The following is a 17,128-nucleotide window of genomic DNA, read 5'->3' on the forward strand; positions in this document are numbered from 1 at the left end:
CCAAACGTATGGCTTTAATAACATCTCGTCAAGACGGAGCTTGGTGGCCATGAAGATTTACAGCTGTGCCTACTCAGATGGTAAACCGCTCTTACAGTTGGGTTGCAAATTATAAGAAGCATGATTTCAGAGTATTATTATCGAGACATATACAACATCCTTAAATTGGAAAAATATCACTATTGTCAGGTCTGCCTCAGTTGTGTCGTTGATCATTGATGCAATCCACCAGAAGAGATATTTCAGCTCGCAGCTGTTAGCAATTAGTATGTCAACTCCTCCAGCATGGGAGTTGACGTATTATTGTGATTACATGTTTACCATGTTCTGTGCGAGGCTGCTTTTACCGAAATGATATCCTTCTCACTATAGCTCACTTTATTTATGGTTATGGAACGTGACTCTAGTAATAAGTTGCAAATGGCCGTGACACTTCTGAATTACAATTCAAAACTTAAAGTGTCTTCAAACTTAGAAAAGTATTTATCTTATTAATGCATCATGCCAGCATAGGACTTATAATGAGACAACCTTTTGCGACTTCAGATATTCTCTCTTCTGACATTTTCTATCAGCATATTGTAGTTTATATTGAATGAACACAGATAGAGACTAGAAGTTGAATATCAAGTGTTTATATTTTAGGAACAATATCACCAGGAGGATAAATAGTATTTTACTTTAAAGGACTCTCTTTGTATTATTCTCCCATGGCTAACATAACCAGAATTGTGATTGTAGTAATGTGTTTTTATTACATGTACAGCACTTTGGCTCGACCAAAAATCGCTTTTAAATGTGCTATAAAACTTGATTTGATTTGATTTGAGAATTGATGCATTTCTAAATGTATACACGATCAAATGTAAATATTGGAGGAAATGTGTGACATGTGTTTAACATGTTTATTCGCTTTATTGCCAATAGTTATATGAGAAGATCAATACCACTCAATGGAGTTACAAGGCTGCAGCTAGTTAGCGTAGCTCATCTTAAAAACCGACTGCTGGCCCTAGCTTCATATTTAGCATACATCCTTCAGCATCAGTGTCAGCTAGAAAGCGAGTAAGTGCATTCATACAATTATAAACTATTCTTTTAAAACTCTTTAAAAAACACACTCTACACACATGAGCTATGTATTCAAACGGTATTTGCTGTTGTAATTCTGTCACGCTGAACTGTGCATGGAAACCCTGAGCTAATTTGCCTTGAGTGGGTCTCTGCCTGTTTCCTTAACAACAGAGGGAAAGCTCCTCTCACACACACACACACACACACACACACACACACACACACACACACACACACACACACACACACACACACACACACACACACACACACACACACACACACACACCCCCCCCACTGCTCTCCTCCCTCCCCTTTTCCTCGAGCTTGCCCTTTTTAGGCTGTTCCTCTGTTTTCTTTTTTTCCATGTGAAAGGGGGGATAGTATGACAGCTTTTCCTGCTTCTTGTGGATTGGAGCGGGGAGAGAGAAAACTCTGTTATTCACTCCGTCTCCAACTTTGAGAGGAAGTTACCACCTCTTCCCCAGACTCTGTACACACAGGCTCAGGCAGACACACACACGCTCTTCAGGACTTGACCACAGCAGGAACAAAGTGAAAGATTCAGGATTGCTTGTAATGCTTTTGTTTCTTTCAAAGTTTGGAGGGAAAGAAGGCTGAGATTTGCATTTTGCCTGAAGCTTTCTGTGTGGACTCAACAGTGTCAGAGGGACCTTGTCATAACAGACCGGTGAGTTTGACAGATTATTTCAGTGTATAACCAGCTCCATAGAAACCTCAGTGAAGCACAACTTTTCTGTAGTTGAACGTTTTAATGCTCTGAATCTCATGTGAGCTAAAACTATAGTTTGGCAGGCTTTTTTTTAGAGGTGCGTGTGTCTGGGAAAACTTCCAGTTGCTATAAACTTAGATATCTGGTTTCAATCGCAGCAGCTCTAGTAAGTGCTTACATCAAATTAAATGAGTTTCTTGCTTTTGATTGTTTACATTTTACAAAACAGGGTTAAATAGGACAGAAAAGTTAATGAGTTTTGGAAACAGCAGAGTATGCAACTTGATGAAGCCATGACATTGGCTTTCTTTTAAAGTAATAACCACATCTTATTATAGTTTTTTACTATTTATTTTTTCATTATCAGTCCATTACTAAACCAAATAACCACATCCACCCAAGCAGTGTCAATGCATCACAGTTTGGTCCTGCTAAATGTGTTTGTTTTCAGCATGTTTTGTATGAAGCGCTGCCAAAGAGGAGCTGATGCAGCACTTATGGTTGGACAGGATAATCCTGGTATGGCTTTCCTGTGCAGCTGCACATTATCGGCTAACCTTGTGGTGATTAATTAGTTGTCACCTTGCTATAATAAAAGCAAACATCCTGTCGCTTTTTGTATTGCAGCTCCACTGTCTTGGAATAGTCTGCAATTGAAATGGAAACTGAGCAATCTGGTGCCACTAAATGTTTTTAAAGCTCGGTTGGATGCTACTCAATCGGAAGCTGTTGGTACCTGTTCATGTGGATAGTTATGTAAATTGTAATCCCTGTAATGATGCTGTATGATGTCCTTTTGTTGTTCTGTTTATGTTTTAATGTTTCATGTGGAACCTACTTGAGCAGGTCTCCCTTGAAAAAGAGATCAATGACCTCAATGGGATACACCTGGATAAATAAAGGTTTGAAATGAAATGAAATGAAATGAAATGAATACATTTTTTTATACCTGAAGAAGCAGATGCCATGTAATCAAAGACAACTGAGGTGGAAGAAGTTGCATGGATCCCAAAATGAGGCATGAAAAGTGCTCTCATGTTGCAACTGGCTCTGTTTAACTGTTTCCCCCATTTTTTATACATGAACTCATAGAAACATTCATGCAGGACAGCAGTTGACCATATGCCTTAGCTCCCATAGCTCTCTCTCTCTCCACTGGACGTTTGTGGTCAGCAGGTCTTATCAGGGGGAGAGCGAGGTGAGGGAAGAGGGAGGTGGTGGGTGGTGGCTGGAGAGGGCTGGGTTGCTCTCAGGGGTCTCCTTTAATTGACACAATCTGAGTGGGCTGGCAGCACTTCAGCTGTGCCTCCTCCAGTCAATCAGATAACCCCTATAGGATGAGTTTGAATGCTTCAAGGCCAGGCTGGGAAGAGTTGACTTCTGTGTGACCTCTTGGAGCTATTCATGCCAGCAGACTAACCTTTCCTTCCTTTACAAAACCCAACTGACTCACTTATCAGCAGGCCTGTCTTATCTGTCCTGAGAATGGTTGTTAAATTACTTTATTTATCCAGGGGTCAGAGGTCAGATTCTGATTTGAACTGCGTGTCTAAACTCCCAGGGTACCAATCTGTTTGCAGGGCGAGATACAGAAAGTTTCAGACTCCACAAAGCGGAGATAAGTCAAGCGAAAACAACCTAAGGGAGACAGCTTAACACAGTGAGAAGTCATTAACAAAACTCCTTTCAAGAAAATGGGGAACATTTCTTTATTCAAGTGTTATTTTCAATGTAAATTATTACATTAAAATGACATGGACCTACAGAAGAGCTCACTTGGCCAGCTTCTGCTTTGTAGCATTGTGCAGCAAGCTAGTGCAAACAGAGCAAATGGAAAAGCTGTAACATACATACATTAGAATAAGTAATGATTTCATGTTACCCCGAAACACTTCATGGCTGTATTACTTACAGTTCAGCCCAACCATATACAAAAACTTCAGCCCAGTGGATAACTTACAGCAACCAGTGCCGTGGCAGAAAATGTTTCCAATGTTCAAAAAGTCCCACTGAACATGACTCGGATCAGCTTCTACTGGAGATCAAGGACAGTCATATTGTCATAGTGGAGATGAGTTAGCACAATAACAATAGGAACAAATATCACATAAACACATTGTTAGGAATGTATGTATGGGAAGTTGAAGTACTGTGTAAATGTAGTTTGTGTCGCATAGTTAGCCAATGACATGCAGCCATTCACCCAGATCAGCTTATCATCAGCTGATCTCTTTGAAGCACTCTTTCCCAGAACAGAGAGGTCCATTCAAACACATGGCTCTTTAAATGTAATTGTTACCACTGCTCACTGTATACTATTGTTTGTAGTTACTGGTATTTGTAAACCAGTTTAAAAGAAATGTTATGTGTTTCTAATTCCTATAAAACACCAAAGGCATTAAACAATGTGTAAAACTGAGAATACTTGTTTTGCTTTAAAAATAAATTGGCTTGAAACACAATGTCTTTCATTATCTTAATGTGGCGGCAAAGCATTTCAATATTTAAGGCTTTTCTTGGTTGACCCTCTTCATAAACTCATTGTAAAAATGTTGATGGGGAATGTTATGAATCTACACAAAGATACAAATGACAACAACGTATGTTCTGCTTACCGCAACTCTTAATCTCACTACCATTACCACTACCAATGGGGAAAAGGGAGTTTGATGAATGACTTGTCTCACAAACTGTGTTTAGCAAAGCCACTGATGTCTTACAGGGCTCAGGGCTTATTGCTTCCTAGTAGGAGCTTCACTGGTCCAGACCCTCTGCTGTTTAGGCTCAGGCAGATTTTTGACATGCTAAATCCAGTGGGTTTACCCAAGCTTACACTCCTCTCTCGGGTACACACATGCACACACATGTAGAGACACACTCAACCCTTACCCATACAAATCCACTTGAGCTAACAAAGATTCTGTTTGAATTATATGTGAGTATTTGGTTGAACAAGATCATTCAGACTAGATCTATTCTACTACAACCATAACTTATATATGGTGCATTGTCGTTTATTTAATGATAACCCAAAGAGAGTTGAACCACAATTAGGTTAGTCCCAGACTTCATGCTGTATTAAATCGACAACCCTCACATGACATTTCATTCTTTAGTCACAATAAACCATTCACAAAGCGTTTGTTTATTGCTATATCATCTTCCCATGTGATGAGGAACTTTTCAGCTAACATTTCCTTCAGGATCTGGCCTGAAGGGCGCGTTTACTCAACCCTATCGTAAAAATAGGATGCCACTGTAATTCAAGGAAAAACCACGACAGATGACAATAGTGTTGATGTTTTTGTAATTACTACTGGTTGCTAATATAAGTCTGTAGAAGTCATACAGGCCTTTTAAATAGCTGAAAACAGGCACCAGCCTTCCCTTTCACTACACAACGTTGTTCATGTCACAACAACAATTCTGAACCTCTTAAATCTCGTGGAGCCTCACCACATTCATGAGTTGTGCAGAGAAAATGCTTCGGACCCAATCATACAAAGGGCAAACACGTGTTTTGTGTCACAGAGTAATCCGTAGGGTCCATGTAATTGATACAGTATGTGGCGTTGGCGTGCTGCTGGATGGTGGCCCAGATCAATGAAAAGGGTGAGATCATGGCTCTATTTTTGGAGCTCTGAGTTTAAGATGATCTAAAGCCTACTGCGCTTTAGAGAATCATGGAGGAATGTTCATATGAATCCATTTCAACCTGCAGGAACATACACAGGCAACCAGGGACTACCAATACACAGTCACACACAAATAAACCCTGTTGGCCAACACACACTCAGCTGTGGTCCCAATGTGGCTTCCTACTGCCATGAGCACTGCTTGATTTGCTTGATTGGTAGTGCGATAATGACCGTAGGAAGATGGTACATGGGAGATATCTCCTCTTGATTTACATAGTAAAGCATGCAGACTCAACCTCACATCAGGAACACATCTGTGTGCTATTAACCACTTGCCCTAACCCCCAGTTCAGTCCCATATCTCCATTACCTTCCATTACCTGCCATAGCCCACAAAATATGTTCTTCACTGGACGAGCAGTGCACTGTGGTTCACTTTTTATGACATAAGGATACACAGGGATTCATTGGGCCAAGGGTTGCAGTAACTACTGAGCCAGACTGGCGTCACATTGGCATACTGAGGCATGTTGGATTTACAGCCCTACCCTTGTTTAAAAGTTTAGATTATAAAGTCAAATAATAACGTGCCGACAATGCCTGACTGATTCAATTCTGTGTTTACTCCAGGAAAACATTTTTTGTCCTTGAATGCAAAGCTGTTGTTCATTGAGTCCATGTCAAATAAAGTCCATGCCTTAAGCTGGAAACAACAACCCATGACTAAACAAAGCTTTCTTTCAGCTTTATATCAAACACTAAACCATATTCAAGACGTTTGCATAAGATCAACTCGTATAATGGATTGTAACATGTACAAGTTTGAATGCTGCACAAACAACAGGTTTAAGACCCACACAGCTTTGCATGCTAGAGCTTTTCTCTCTGCAGCTGGCAGCACATTGTAGTTCAGATTAAGGTTAAATATGATTTTAAATGTGTTTGTTTCTTGGATTTGTATTGCCTACAGAATGTGTTCATCAGCAGCAGATGTAGACAAAGGTCTTCTTTATTTCTGTTGTCTGCTTGACAGTCGAGACTGGAAGTACATTGTTCACTTAGGAAACAGCAGTTCACAATTGTTTGCTTTTTCCATGCTTGTCTTCATTAGTGAAAGTTCCCTTGTTCCACAACGATGAGCAAAGTGTGATTTGGTCGAAAGCTCCACAATAAGCAAGTGAGGACTTTGGTTTCAAAGGCTGTTTACAATGTCAAGAAAGGAACAGGCAAGCATTTGAACACACAGGGTCTTCTTCAAACATCTGCAAATGAAATGCACAGCAAGATCTGGACACTATTTGGCAGAAACCTGCTCGGCGTTTTCGTCTTCTGCTTCTCATCCCATCTTTGAGTGTAGCAACTCTTTATACAGAATAAAACAAACTTGTAGGTATTTGCAAACTCAGAACCACAGAGGTCAACCTGACCTGGTGCTCCACGTCTCTGTCCTGAAGGCCACCACATGCCTGTCCTGTTTCCAAATGCAAGAGTTTTCCTCTCAGACACTCTGGCAGGCCTTGACAAGGAGGAAGCAGCTCTAATGCTTAGCACAGCTTGAAACCCAAGATCTTCATGTCAAGAGGAACTGGGAAGTTATGCTCTTACTTTCTCCAGAAATGCCTCCTGCAACCTTCTTAGATGTGAAGAAAACTCGCTGCTGCTTCCACAAGAAATCACCTTTATCCTGTGGACCTTCATGAATGCTTTCACAGACGCTTTGGATAGAGATCTTGGTTTGTTTGGACAATGTTTCTGTTTACTGAGTGGAAAGTAAAGCACCGCTGCTGGTTTGAGGCAGAGCTTGAGTTTCGATTATGTTTTAGTACTTGGAGACCGTTCTCTGGCTTGATTACAGGTGTGTGTGATAAATCGTTTGTAGAGACATCCAGTGGATACCATTGTGATGAAGTTTCAGACTCTTTGGCAGGTCGAAGGTTGCTGTTAACCTTTACGTCAGCTAGTGAAAGAATTTCATCTTCAATGTGAGAAAAACTGAGCCAAGGCCGAGCTTTGATTCAGTATATTTATTTAAGGGAAACACGCAAAGTTTCAGAATGTGTTTCGCAAGCTGAGTGTAAATTACCCGGATAGGCTTGTTTGATGCTATGCGTCGTTAAGTCCTGATGTCTTTTTCAGTAGCAGCCACAGAATCAAAGCTGGAACGTTGTAATGAACATAATCAAGACCAAATACACTGTGTTAGTGTGTGCCATAACTCTAACCCCTCACCAGATATAGTCTGTGTGTGGACTTACATTTAAAAACAATGAAATGTGATTACATTCTGTAAAGCTTCGTCCCAGGCGGATCACAGAAAGACCATTCGTTGGGCCAGGAATTGTTGCGGTCGCTCTGAAATTCTAGGTATTAAAAATATTTTGTTCCCTCTGCGGTTCGACGTGTGTCATTACAATGAGGAAAAAACACTCACTCTCTCCCTTGTGTAAACTGAACTTTTCATCTTCTGTGTCTAAATCAAATGTGGCATGACTCCCTGCCTAAATTCCACTGAAGGATTATGCCTTTGATTTCTTCATTGTGGAAGAGAAGTATTGCGGTTGGATGGTTTATGAAACAAGTATTACTGGTGAAGTATCTAGGGAAAAGTGCGTTTGCTTTGGAGCTCTGCCCCTGTATGGAGGCAGATGAGGAATCAGTCAGTTGTTTACAGCCCTGTCACAATTTCTTAATTTAGACACTGGACATGCGTAAAGAGGGCTTTGACCTGGATGTTGTCTCTGCGGAAAGGGACACACCCTGTGGGAAGGAAGGGCCATTGTGGTCTATCTCCAAGTGGATGACAACAAAAATATCCCACTCCATGATGGGTTTTTTCCACTCAGCTCCTCAATCCAAACCAAAGCAAACAATGGTCAGTCAGTCAGGAATAGTGTTTAACCTCTTCTGCGGCCACCACACCACGCCATGATGTGTTTATGCTGGCTTCCACACTTTCAGCTGGGACCATACATAAACAACTCATCCCTGACTGACAGAGTTTTCAGGGGGACTAAACTGAGCTAACAATAATAACTTGTTACTGGGATTATACTTGTTTTGATTTAATATGAGATGAAAATATGGTTTCTTGCACAGTTTGAGGCAGGTCAGGATTGGTCAAGTGAATAATGAATAGTCAGCAGCGTGCAAGGGACTCAGGAAGGGGACGCCTCAGTGTTTGACCTCAGGATATGAGGCCAGGAAAGACAAATGATAAGCTAAAAGGGACAAAAAATAAGACTAAACATTAACCTCACAGGCGCGAAGACATGGCACAAAGACACATGCTGGTTGGCTAGATCATTTGAAGTGTTTAGGCTAGACAAGATATATGAGCATTATTTGGAACAAAATAATGAATGGCTCAAGGAAAGTGTGTCTTAAAGTATATAAATGATGAGTACTAACACAATTGCCTTGAATTTATTTTTGAAAAAACTAAATCTAATGCAGGTTGGCGACACAACAACACCATATGTTGTTTTTATTCTTGACATTTCTCACTTCTATGACAGAGCAGTTGGCGTGAATACTCCCACCAGCCAGCACTCCCTAAAAAGTGAGAAGGGAAGTGAGAAGCCGTTTTTGTTTGTTTATTTTGCCAAAGCGATGGTCCTATACCAAATGGAAGTACTATTTGTAATTTGGAGTGGGCTTTTTTTGTTATTGTCAATATGTGATTATGTCAGGAACTATCATTTGAGGACTGTTGCTTTATTTATAATACCTACCAGGCAGCTAATATTGCAATTCAGATTGAAGTAAAACATGATGTTCCAAATGATTGAACAAATTGCAAATGCATGACTTCTTTTTGTAATAACTAAAATTTCATTTTTAAGGCTGTTAGGTAAGGCAACATCTGCAAAAGAAAAGCAAACTGGGTCACTTGGAGAAAATGACTTAAGGTTGAGTCATGGGATAGTACATGGCTGGGGAGGGGAAGGTCTGGTAATAATTTCCTTCTTAGGTAAAACAAAAACACAACAAAACAACAGGGAAGGATAATTAGTGTTTAGATAGGCTTTAAACAGGTCTCCAGTTGTCATGAACCACCAGTAACAGACGCCGAGAGCTGATGAAGCTCAGGTTTGCTGCATTCCTGTGCGAGAAGAGGCCGGTTACTGTACTGAAGGTGTCCAATCGCTGGCTTTGACCTTGGCTTGAGGAATGGCTGTAGTCATTCGAGTCATTCGAGCCGTTCACTTAATTACCCTTGAGACAAAAACTAAATATCTCATTGAAAGCCCAGGTTCTCCTGCTCTGCTTGGATAATGATGTATAGATTCCATTAGTGGGGAGGGATTCGGCTCAGCGGGAGCGAGGAGATGATTCATAATTGAAAAGAAAAGGAAGGAAGCTCGACAGGAAGACATCACATAGGTCCATCCCTGCCGTGCACTGCAGAAACAAAGGCACCATCGTCTGGCTCCCGTGGGGACCGAGGGGGTGGCCTGGAACACTTGTTACCATAGTGACAGCTCTGTCACTTAGCCCCGAGCGCTGTAGGTCAGGCGCTCTGTAGTGTACATAGCATCAGCCAAGAGTCAGCAAGATCCAAATCTGCCCTGGAAAGCACGGGCTCTGTTAAACCAACTACAGCTGGCAGAGGAGCTTTTTCACGGCTACAAGTTAGAAAACTTCACAGCACAGCATTTTTCAGAGCCCCCGATCCCCCACCTGGCATGTAAAGCACTAACCCCCCACACATTATAGGCTTTTTATTGAGAAAAGGAAAGTGATTCTTGGGCTCGTGTTGTAGGATTTCTGCCAATGTGTTTTGCTCTGGGCTGCTAGAGACGTGGAGGAACATTGGCGTAACGCGGAAATTTCAGATTCTGCTTTCTTTTGTATTTATTCATATGGCTCAGGACCATGCTGAGATATGGAGCACATTCAGAACATAAAAAACCAAACAAAAATAAAATGTCTCCAAAAAGGCAAATAGTGTACACATTACTTTCGGCTAATCTGATTTGAAGTACAACATGTATTTAAACACAGATGCGTGGTATAAAGAATACTTTGGAGAAAAATTAAGATAAAAAGTTAAGGTACTTATTTTATACTGTTTTTTTTCAAGATATTGAGGCAAAAAGGGTAAAACCAACTACTACCTCATTAATTAAAATTAAATAAGGTTGAATAAGCAGCTCCTTGAAAGCACCATTTAAATCATCCTCAATGTAGAGTATGTATCAGATCTGTTCTATTATATTCCATTAAACTGAATAGGTGTTTCTAATAAAGTGGCCAGGGAACGTACATTCCTGTGTTTTTTGTGGTATTTGCATTTGAACCCGTACGGGCTCAAGACAGTTGAAGCAGTGAAAACTGAAAAGCCTGCCTCTAGTCTCTTGCTGGACCGTGTATCCTGCAATAGGCCTGTCAGTGTTTGCATTGCAGACGCCCCCCTGAGTTTGGATCTAATGTGGCTTGACGTCCGTCTATGTGTGTGTTTGCTCTTGTCTCAGGGTGGCCAAATGAACGGTTTAGCCTGAGGACCAAAGATCACAGGCCCCGATCCAACAGCACAGCGAAAGAGAAAGAGAGAGATCATTTTGCAGCCATTCTCCAACTTCTCATTACACTATGAGCTGGGATTGAGGACGTGCTTCAAAGTTTCATTTTGTGGTAAGTTTTTACATTTTATCCACACTCCACTTTCTGTTTACTTGTGCTTTTACAGAAAAATGTGTGCTGTGTTTTAAAGTTCATTAGTGAGCCACATGCCATATGGTTTACATGTGTGTGGTTTTATGATTGCATTTTACTAATTCTAAATGAACAAATAAGCACAAATGCAGAATCAATCATTGAGGTATTCAGCTATTGATATAAATCCGGCACTGAGGTTATTAGTGGGTGAACTTGGAGATACATTCGAACACAAACATGTGGATTGTGCAATTTGAGGACATCCACATGATCTGTGTGAAGGCATTTTGACATGTGGCTTGACTTAAGAGAAGTGTGCACACGTAAGAGTGGTGCGGCTTCAGAGTTCATCATAATTTCAGATGAACTGATTTTTTTCTTCCAGCCAGGCAAAACACAAAGCACATGTTAGACGGGAAAAGCGCTAACATTAAGCTGGAAGCTTAAAGGGCACCTCCTTTTATTTTTAACTGGCCTTTCCTCTGTTGCCATCAACACTCGTGTTTCATGGTGCAACACTGTGATGTCATCAAGACATGGAAATGGAAAATGTTCACAGAATGGCAAAGCACAGGAGAAACACCAGAGTTAGCAGGAAAGGGCAGCAGGGTGGAGGAGGAGGGGAGTCGAGGAAGGTTAGCAGAGGAAATTTGGTATTCAATGCAGGCATATGAAATAAATGTGTTTTGTCAGATGAAAAACAAAGCTACTGAGTGAAGAGGTAGATTCAAGGTGACACAGAGGATGTATATAATTGCTGAAAACAGAAAACAGATTGAGAAGGAGAAAGAACTTGAACTGTTCTTATACCTCATGTGGTGCACGGCTCCAAAGGTTTTACTTCAAGAAAGACTTCCTTGGGAGTGTAAAAAGTCACGGCCGCACACGGGAACGGTTAAAAAACCCACAATAGAGCTCCTCAGACTGACAGGAAGCCAGGAGGACAGATAGCTTAAATGTCAGGGACACAAAGTCCAAACAAAACACATCAATTTAACAACAAACTGCTCTTTCCCTCGGGGCTGCACAAATTGATCTGGGAGTCCCATCAGGCAGGAAGGAGTCCTTTGTGGCTACTTGAAAAATTGACTTTTGACCTCTTTTATAGAGGGCTGTCATGGTTCAGAGAGAACAGCAGAGGCAGAGTGCCATGTGCCAAACGCGTTATGATGATCCCAGATGAAGCCAGTATTTAGAAAGACACAGAGGAGCTTTTGTTTGACACTTGGAGGCCTCATCCAACCCACCGAAGGCATATGAAGAAGTACCGTGGTCAGTGGGTTTGACATCCAGGCGCTGCAGAGAATGTGACACTGGAGGAAGGAAGCTTGGGAAATAGTTCAAAGACTTTCGGCACCTGAAAAAGCATTGCTATGGTGCTGAGTTGCATTGTACGCCAACGTCAGATGTGTCATTGAATTTTTTTGTTTTTCAGGTGTGAAAAAATCTACTAAAGATCACCATGGATGTGAAGAAAAAAGAAATGGACCTCCTGAGCAACAGCATAGCTGCATATGCTCACATAAAAGGTAAGTCACACTGCAGCAGCCACACAATAATACTCTCTGTTAGTGATCTCTAACAAAAATAAATTAAGTAACAACATTTGACTCTATTTGATCTCCTTTCTTTAGCAAACCCAGAGAGCTTCGGCCTTTACTTTGTGCTTGGAGTGTGTTTCGGCCTGGTGCTGACGCTCTGCCTTCTGGTCATCCGCATCTCCTGCAAGCCCCGGACCAACATCGCCACCTCAACGCCTGAGAAAAAACCCTTAAAGGACATCAGTGAGGAGGACGAAGAGAGCGAGGACGATGAAGATGAAGATGGGGACGACGTAGAGGCACCCATCCCTTTGCCAAGCACAGAAATCCCTGTTGGTAATCATATCGGGCAATCAAACGGGACACTGAGTGTGAACGTGTTTACTTCGGCTGAGGAGCTGGAGCGGGCACAGCGTCTGGAGGAGAGGGAGCGCATCATACGTGAGATCTGGAGGAACGGCCAGCCTGATATCCTGGGGTCAGGAACAGGGACTATTGGCAGAGTGCATTACTACTAAGATACATGAGGCTTCAAGAGAAACACTGGGAGCTCTGTGAAGGACAGGCAGAGACCTTTGGGTGGGCCCGATGTCCCTGAAGCCTGTGAGACTTGTGTTGGATACAATGCCACGTCATGGAAACAGGACAACAGTGATGTGACTTTTTGATAGGACAATACTCAGCTTTGACAGAGATGAACTATGTGATATTGCACTTCCCATGTAGCAATGTTATTTTCAACTGACTACATGACGTTTTAACCAACAGGTGTCTTAAGGACTGATCATTCCATATGGAAAATATGTAGTGTGAATGTGGGAGCTGAATGACACTTGAAGTAGTCAGTCTATTCAAATGTATGGCGCTTAATGACAAAAATGCACACAAGTATAGGATTATGTATGTTATAAGTGGAACATGGATGCATATAAGGACAATGTATGTACTGTAATTTGCTATGAAGATGTTTTTTTAATTGCAGTCAGGACAGTTGTCCTCTAGACGGGTGAGTTTGTGGGACATAGAAAATACTCTCGGTGTCTGTGTAAGGAAATTAAATTGTTTAAAAAAGCACATATGAATCAATTTGGGGGGGTTCAGAATACACAGCAAAATGTCAAGACAATTACATTTGGAGTCTATAATTTATGAGTTCATTAAATCCATGTCTGTGTTTTCAGGGATGATTCCACCAAAGGAAATGACAGAATTAAAGTATTACGCTTAAATCATTTGCTGTTGTTTCTCTTCATACTGCTCAGATATTAACAGAGCTCATTTTCTTTGTACCTTTAGGCCATTGATTTATAATCAAGATAAAGAGAGAGAGAACATTTGCTAATAAGAATAATGGAAAGGTCATTTTTTGTAATTTGTTTTTTCTGCCTAGTGTTTAATTTGTAAGAGCTTCAAGAGGACAGTCAATGTGTTTACAAGGCTCTAGTCGATTCAGACATTATGATTGTAAAAGGAAGATATCCTGATAACAGAGAGAATGAGATACTAGGAAAATAAAAAAAACATCTTGATATTTGAGGTTAGTCTGAAAGCTAGTTCAGGAAGACAACAGGGCTGTACCGTAGCATATATCAAGCGCACCCTTAGTGTAAAGGCGGGCGATTTAACCTGTCAACACCTGGGACACCTGTTTGCTGCTTTTACTATTGCACCTGACACACTTATCACGTAAAGTCCAACCATGTTGCAAGTTACTTCAGGGCGGTTTTATCGATTAAATATTCGGAAATGCGTCGCTTATCCCCCCGTCTTCGTCGACCATGGCTGCTGTCCGTCCTCCACACACGTCTTGAGTTTTCATGTTGATATTGTGACCGCAGCCTCACCAAGGTAGGTGCTGCTACTTGTACGGTGAAGGATGCCTTGTTATGTTCCTGATGATGTGCTTGGCAATGCTTTTTATGACACTGGCAATGAGGCTGTACATTGGTCAATCCACCACTTCCATGACTGATATGTCAACAAATTGGATGGGCTGCCATGCATTTAATGTAATTTACAGACATTCATGTTCCGTAAATGCTTAATCCTACAGATGTTGGTGATCCCCTGACCAACATGAGGTTGACATGTTTGAGTAAAATCTGCTGAATTGCCATGGCATTTGATACAGATAGCCCTTTCAAGAATCCCAGATAATACATGTCTTTCTTTTCCACTTGCTTGACTCCCTGACTTTTTATCTAGTGCCTCCACCAGCAGGTCAAATTCTTCACTTATCCAGTGAGCATTTTCATCTGAACAGCTCAGACATTCCTGGTTCCCAAAGGGATGCATCTTCATAGTTGTAATGAACCCATAACTTGTGCTCTGGTTCTAGCTACAGTTTTGATTTGGAGTGAAATATTTGAACAACCTTTGGGTAGATTGGCAAATAATTTGTGTCAGGCATTAATTAATGGATCCCAGACATTGAAGATATCAAAAATATCTTTGGTAAACCCCTTATTTTGTATTCAGTGTCACCAGCAGGATGAGTGTGACATTTGTGGACAGGTAGGCTATTGGTCAATTTAATGGGTATTCATGTTTCCCAAAGCAGCCTGACCTTTTATGAAATTTAAACTTTAGACTTTAAAAAAAACTAGATTTGCAACCAAATAGCCTACCTGCAAAACTACTGTCATTCCCATCCGCCTCAGCTGTGCTGTAGCCTACTGTACTGGCATTGTTAGGGTTTGAGCTTGAACAGCATTAGCATTTAGCTCAAATCACTGCTTAATTGTCTCCCTCTTGTCTCTGCTGTTGTTTTTGCATGTCTTGGAGTCTGCTGGCTGCTTACATTCACTCTTGTGCTTTTTGTGTTGCTATAACTGAATGTGCACTCGTGATGTTGTGTATGCTGGGTGATAATGTCTTCTTTAATGCTGCTGAAATGTGCTGTTTTTAAATATGCTGGCTTCCATGTTTTACTCGTACAGTATGCTGTTGATAACTATGCTACGTGTGTTTGGATTGGTCGTAATTGCCAATAACTGAATTTCTTCAGTATGAGTTCATTTTTCCTCTTGGTTGTTTGGCATGTGCATTTGTGATGCTTTGATTCTTTTTATAGGGGCTTAATTGGTTTTGTGGCATGTTTCCTTTTATGATGTTGCCATTGTTTTGCAGTGGTACTTCTGGCTTACAAGTTGGCTTCTGGTTTGCAAACATATTGCACACAGCTTATTTACATAATGATCCAATTATATTGTAATGGTTGAGAATGAGAAACACAGCATGGCTTTTATCTTTTTCACATTTGTCTCAGGTAGATACATTTTTTAAGCTATTTTTATGGGACAACTTTCTTCTACTGTTACATTGCAATGATCTCCTCATTGTACTGATGTGGATCTGCTGCTGCTACTTAATACTGCTAACATTTAATAGCAAAACCAATTTTAGTTTTTCAGATTGTAAACTCCTAGATTGGAGTTGCACTTTTTCATAATTTCCACTCAGGAACCAGGTGCCGTGCTATTCTATTTGTTGTCTCTTGCAGGGGAAAGGCCTACACATAGAGTCCACATACTAGTACAAAGCTCTGTATCTTATGTAGTATTGTGGGTAAAGCATTATCTTCACTCCCAAAACCCTGCTGTTCTGACTTCTAATGGGGTCAGAGCTGAGGAGGCCAATATCAACTCTGCATTCACATAATAAATCTGTTTCTTGTGAGTTGGCTGATGGAAAATTGTTTGGCTGCCAATATAGACCTACAGAACATTGATTAATTGCCCACACTGTGTGAGTGTTTGTATTAGACATTGGAACAAGTCAATCATTGGTGGCTTGGAGATCTGGAAGTTGTGAAAGTATGAATTCTTGGCATGTCAATAAAGCTATACAAAAGGGAAAATATACAAAATAGACAGTGTATGGCATGCATGTGTCCAGATGTATTTTTGCTAGCCAAACCAAAGCCAGAAACATCAGTCTTACGTCCTAATGAGGCTGGTGTAGCTTTGCTTGGAGGAAGCTCTTGGTTTAAGTTGGGGGCAGGCCGAGGACTTCCGCTCGAGTCGTCCTCAAAATACAAATCTTTTTTCAGATGTCGCCCACACTGAACGCTTGGTCTTGGAAAATACCCTGATGTGGTCACAGTGTTTCAGAAATCAGTGGCGTTGATGGTGTGGACTCTTTGAGGTGGCTCTGTAGTTTGTATAAACCTCTTGTGAATGGCGTCTACTCCAAAATAATAGGACCCAAATTATGTTTTACTCGACCCGCGATTGAATATTTTCTATAGAGTATGGTTTTCATTTGACAGGATGTAATCATGGCACACATGTAATTAGAGGCATCCTATCTTAGACTGATGCTGATTATAGTTCTGAGACAATACATCAGTAAAATCAAGTTGACATCAAGTTGACATCAACATGAAGGAAAACCAGTTATGGCAAGCTGTGAATCGAAACCACAACACGGCGTGGGAAATATCTCTGCAAAGACCAACACAGACTGTGGTTCTTTGGTTGATT

At 41.0% G+C, this 17,128-nt stretch overlaps 1 protein-coding gene across 1 annotated transcript; it reads left to right on the plus strand.

Moving 5' to 3' along the window:
• Positions 1–1,502: 1,502 nt before the first annotated feature.
• On the plus strand, positions 1,503–13,876 carry eva1ba (eva-1 homolog Ba (C. elegans)). The gene is made up of 4 exons (XM_034112852.1): positions 1,503–1,765; positions 10,920–11,079; positions 12,539–12,632; positions 12,738–13,876. Exons 3-4 carry the CDS (start codon positions 12,566–12,568, stop codon positions 13,160–13,162), a joined length of 492 nt encoding a protein of 163 aa, XP_033968743.1. The 5' UTR covers positions 1,503–1,765; positions 10,920–11,079; positions 12,539–12,565; the 3' UTR covers positions 13,163–13,876.
• The last annotated feature ends 3,252 nt before the right edge of the window (positions 13,877–17,128 follow it).

The sequence above is a fragment of the Trematomus bernacchii genome, unplaced genomic scaffold, assembly GCF_902827165.1.
Source record: "Trematomus bernacchii unplaced genomic scaffold, fTreBer1.1, whole genome shotgun sequence".
Classification (NCBI taxonomy): Eukaryota; Metazoa; Chordata; class Actinopteri; order Perciformes; family Nototheniidae; genus Trematomus; species Trematomus bernacchii.

Bases quoted from the DNA above. Each gene is read 5' to 3' on its own strand.
- eva1ba (XM_034112852.1), top strand. From the start codon at position 12,566: ATGGATGTGAAGAAAAAAGAAATGGACCTCCTGAGCAACAGCATAGCT. The intron at 12,633-12,737 runs GTAAGTCACACT...TCCTTTCTTTAG, and splicing joins TGCATATGCTCACATAAAAG to CAAACCCAGAGAGCTTCGGC.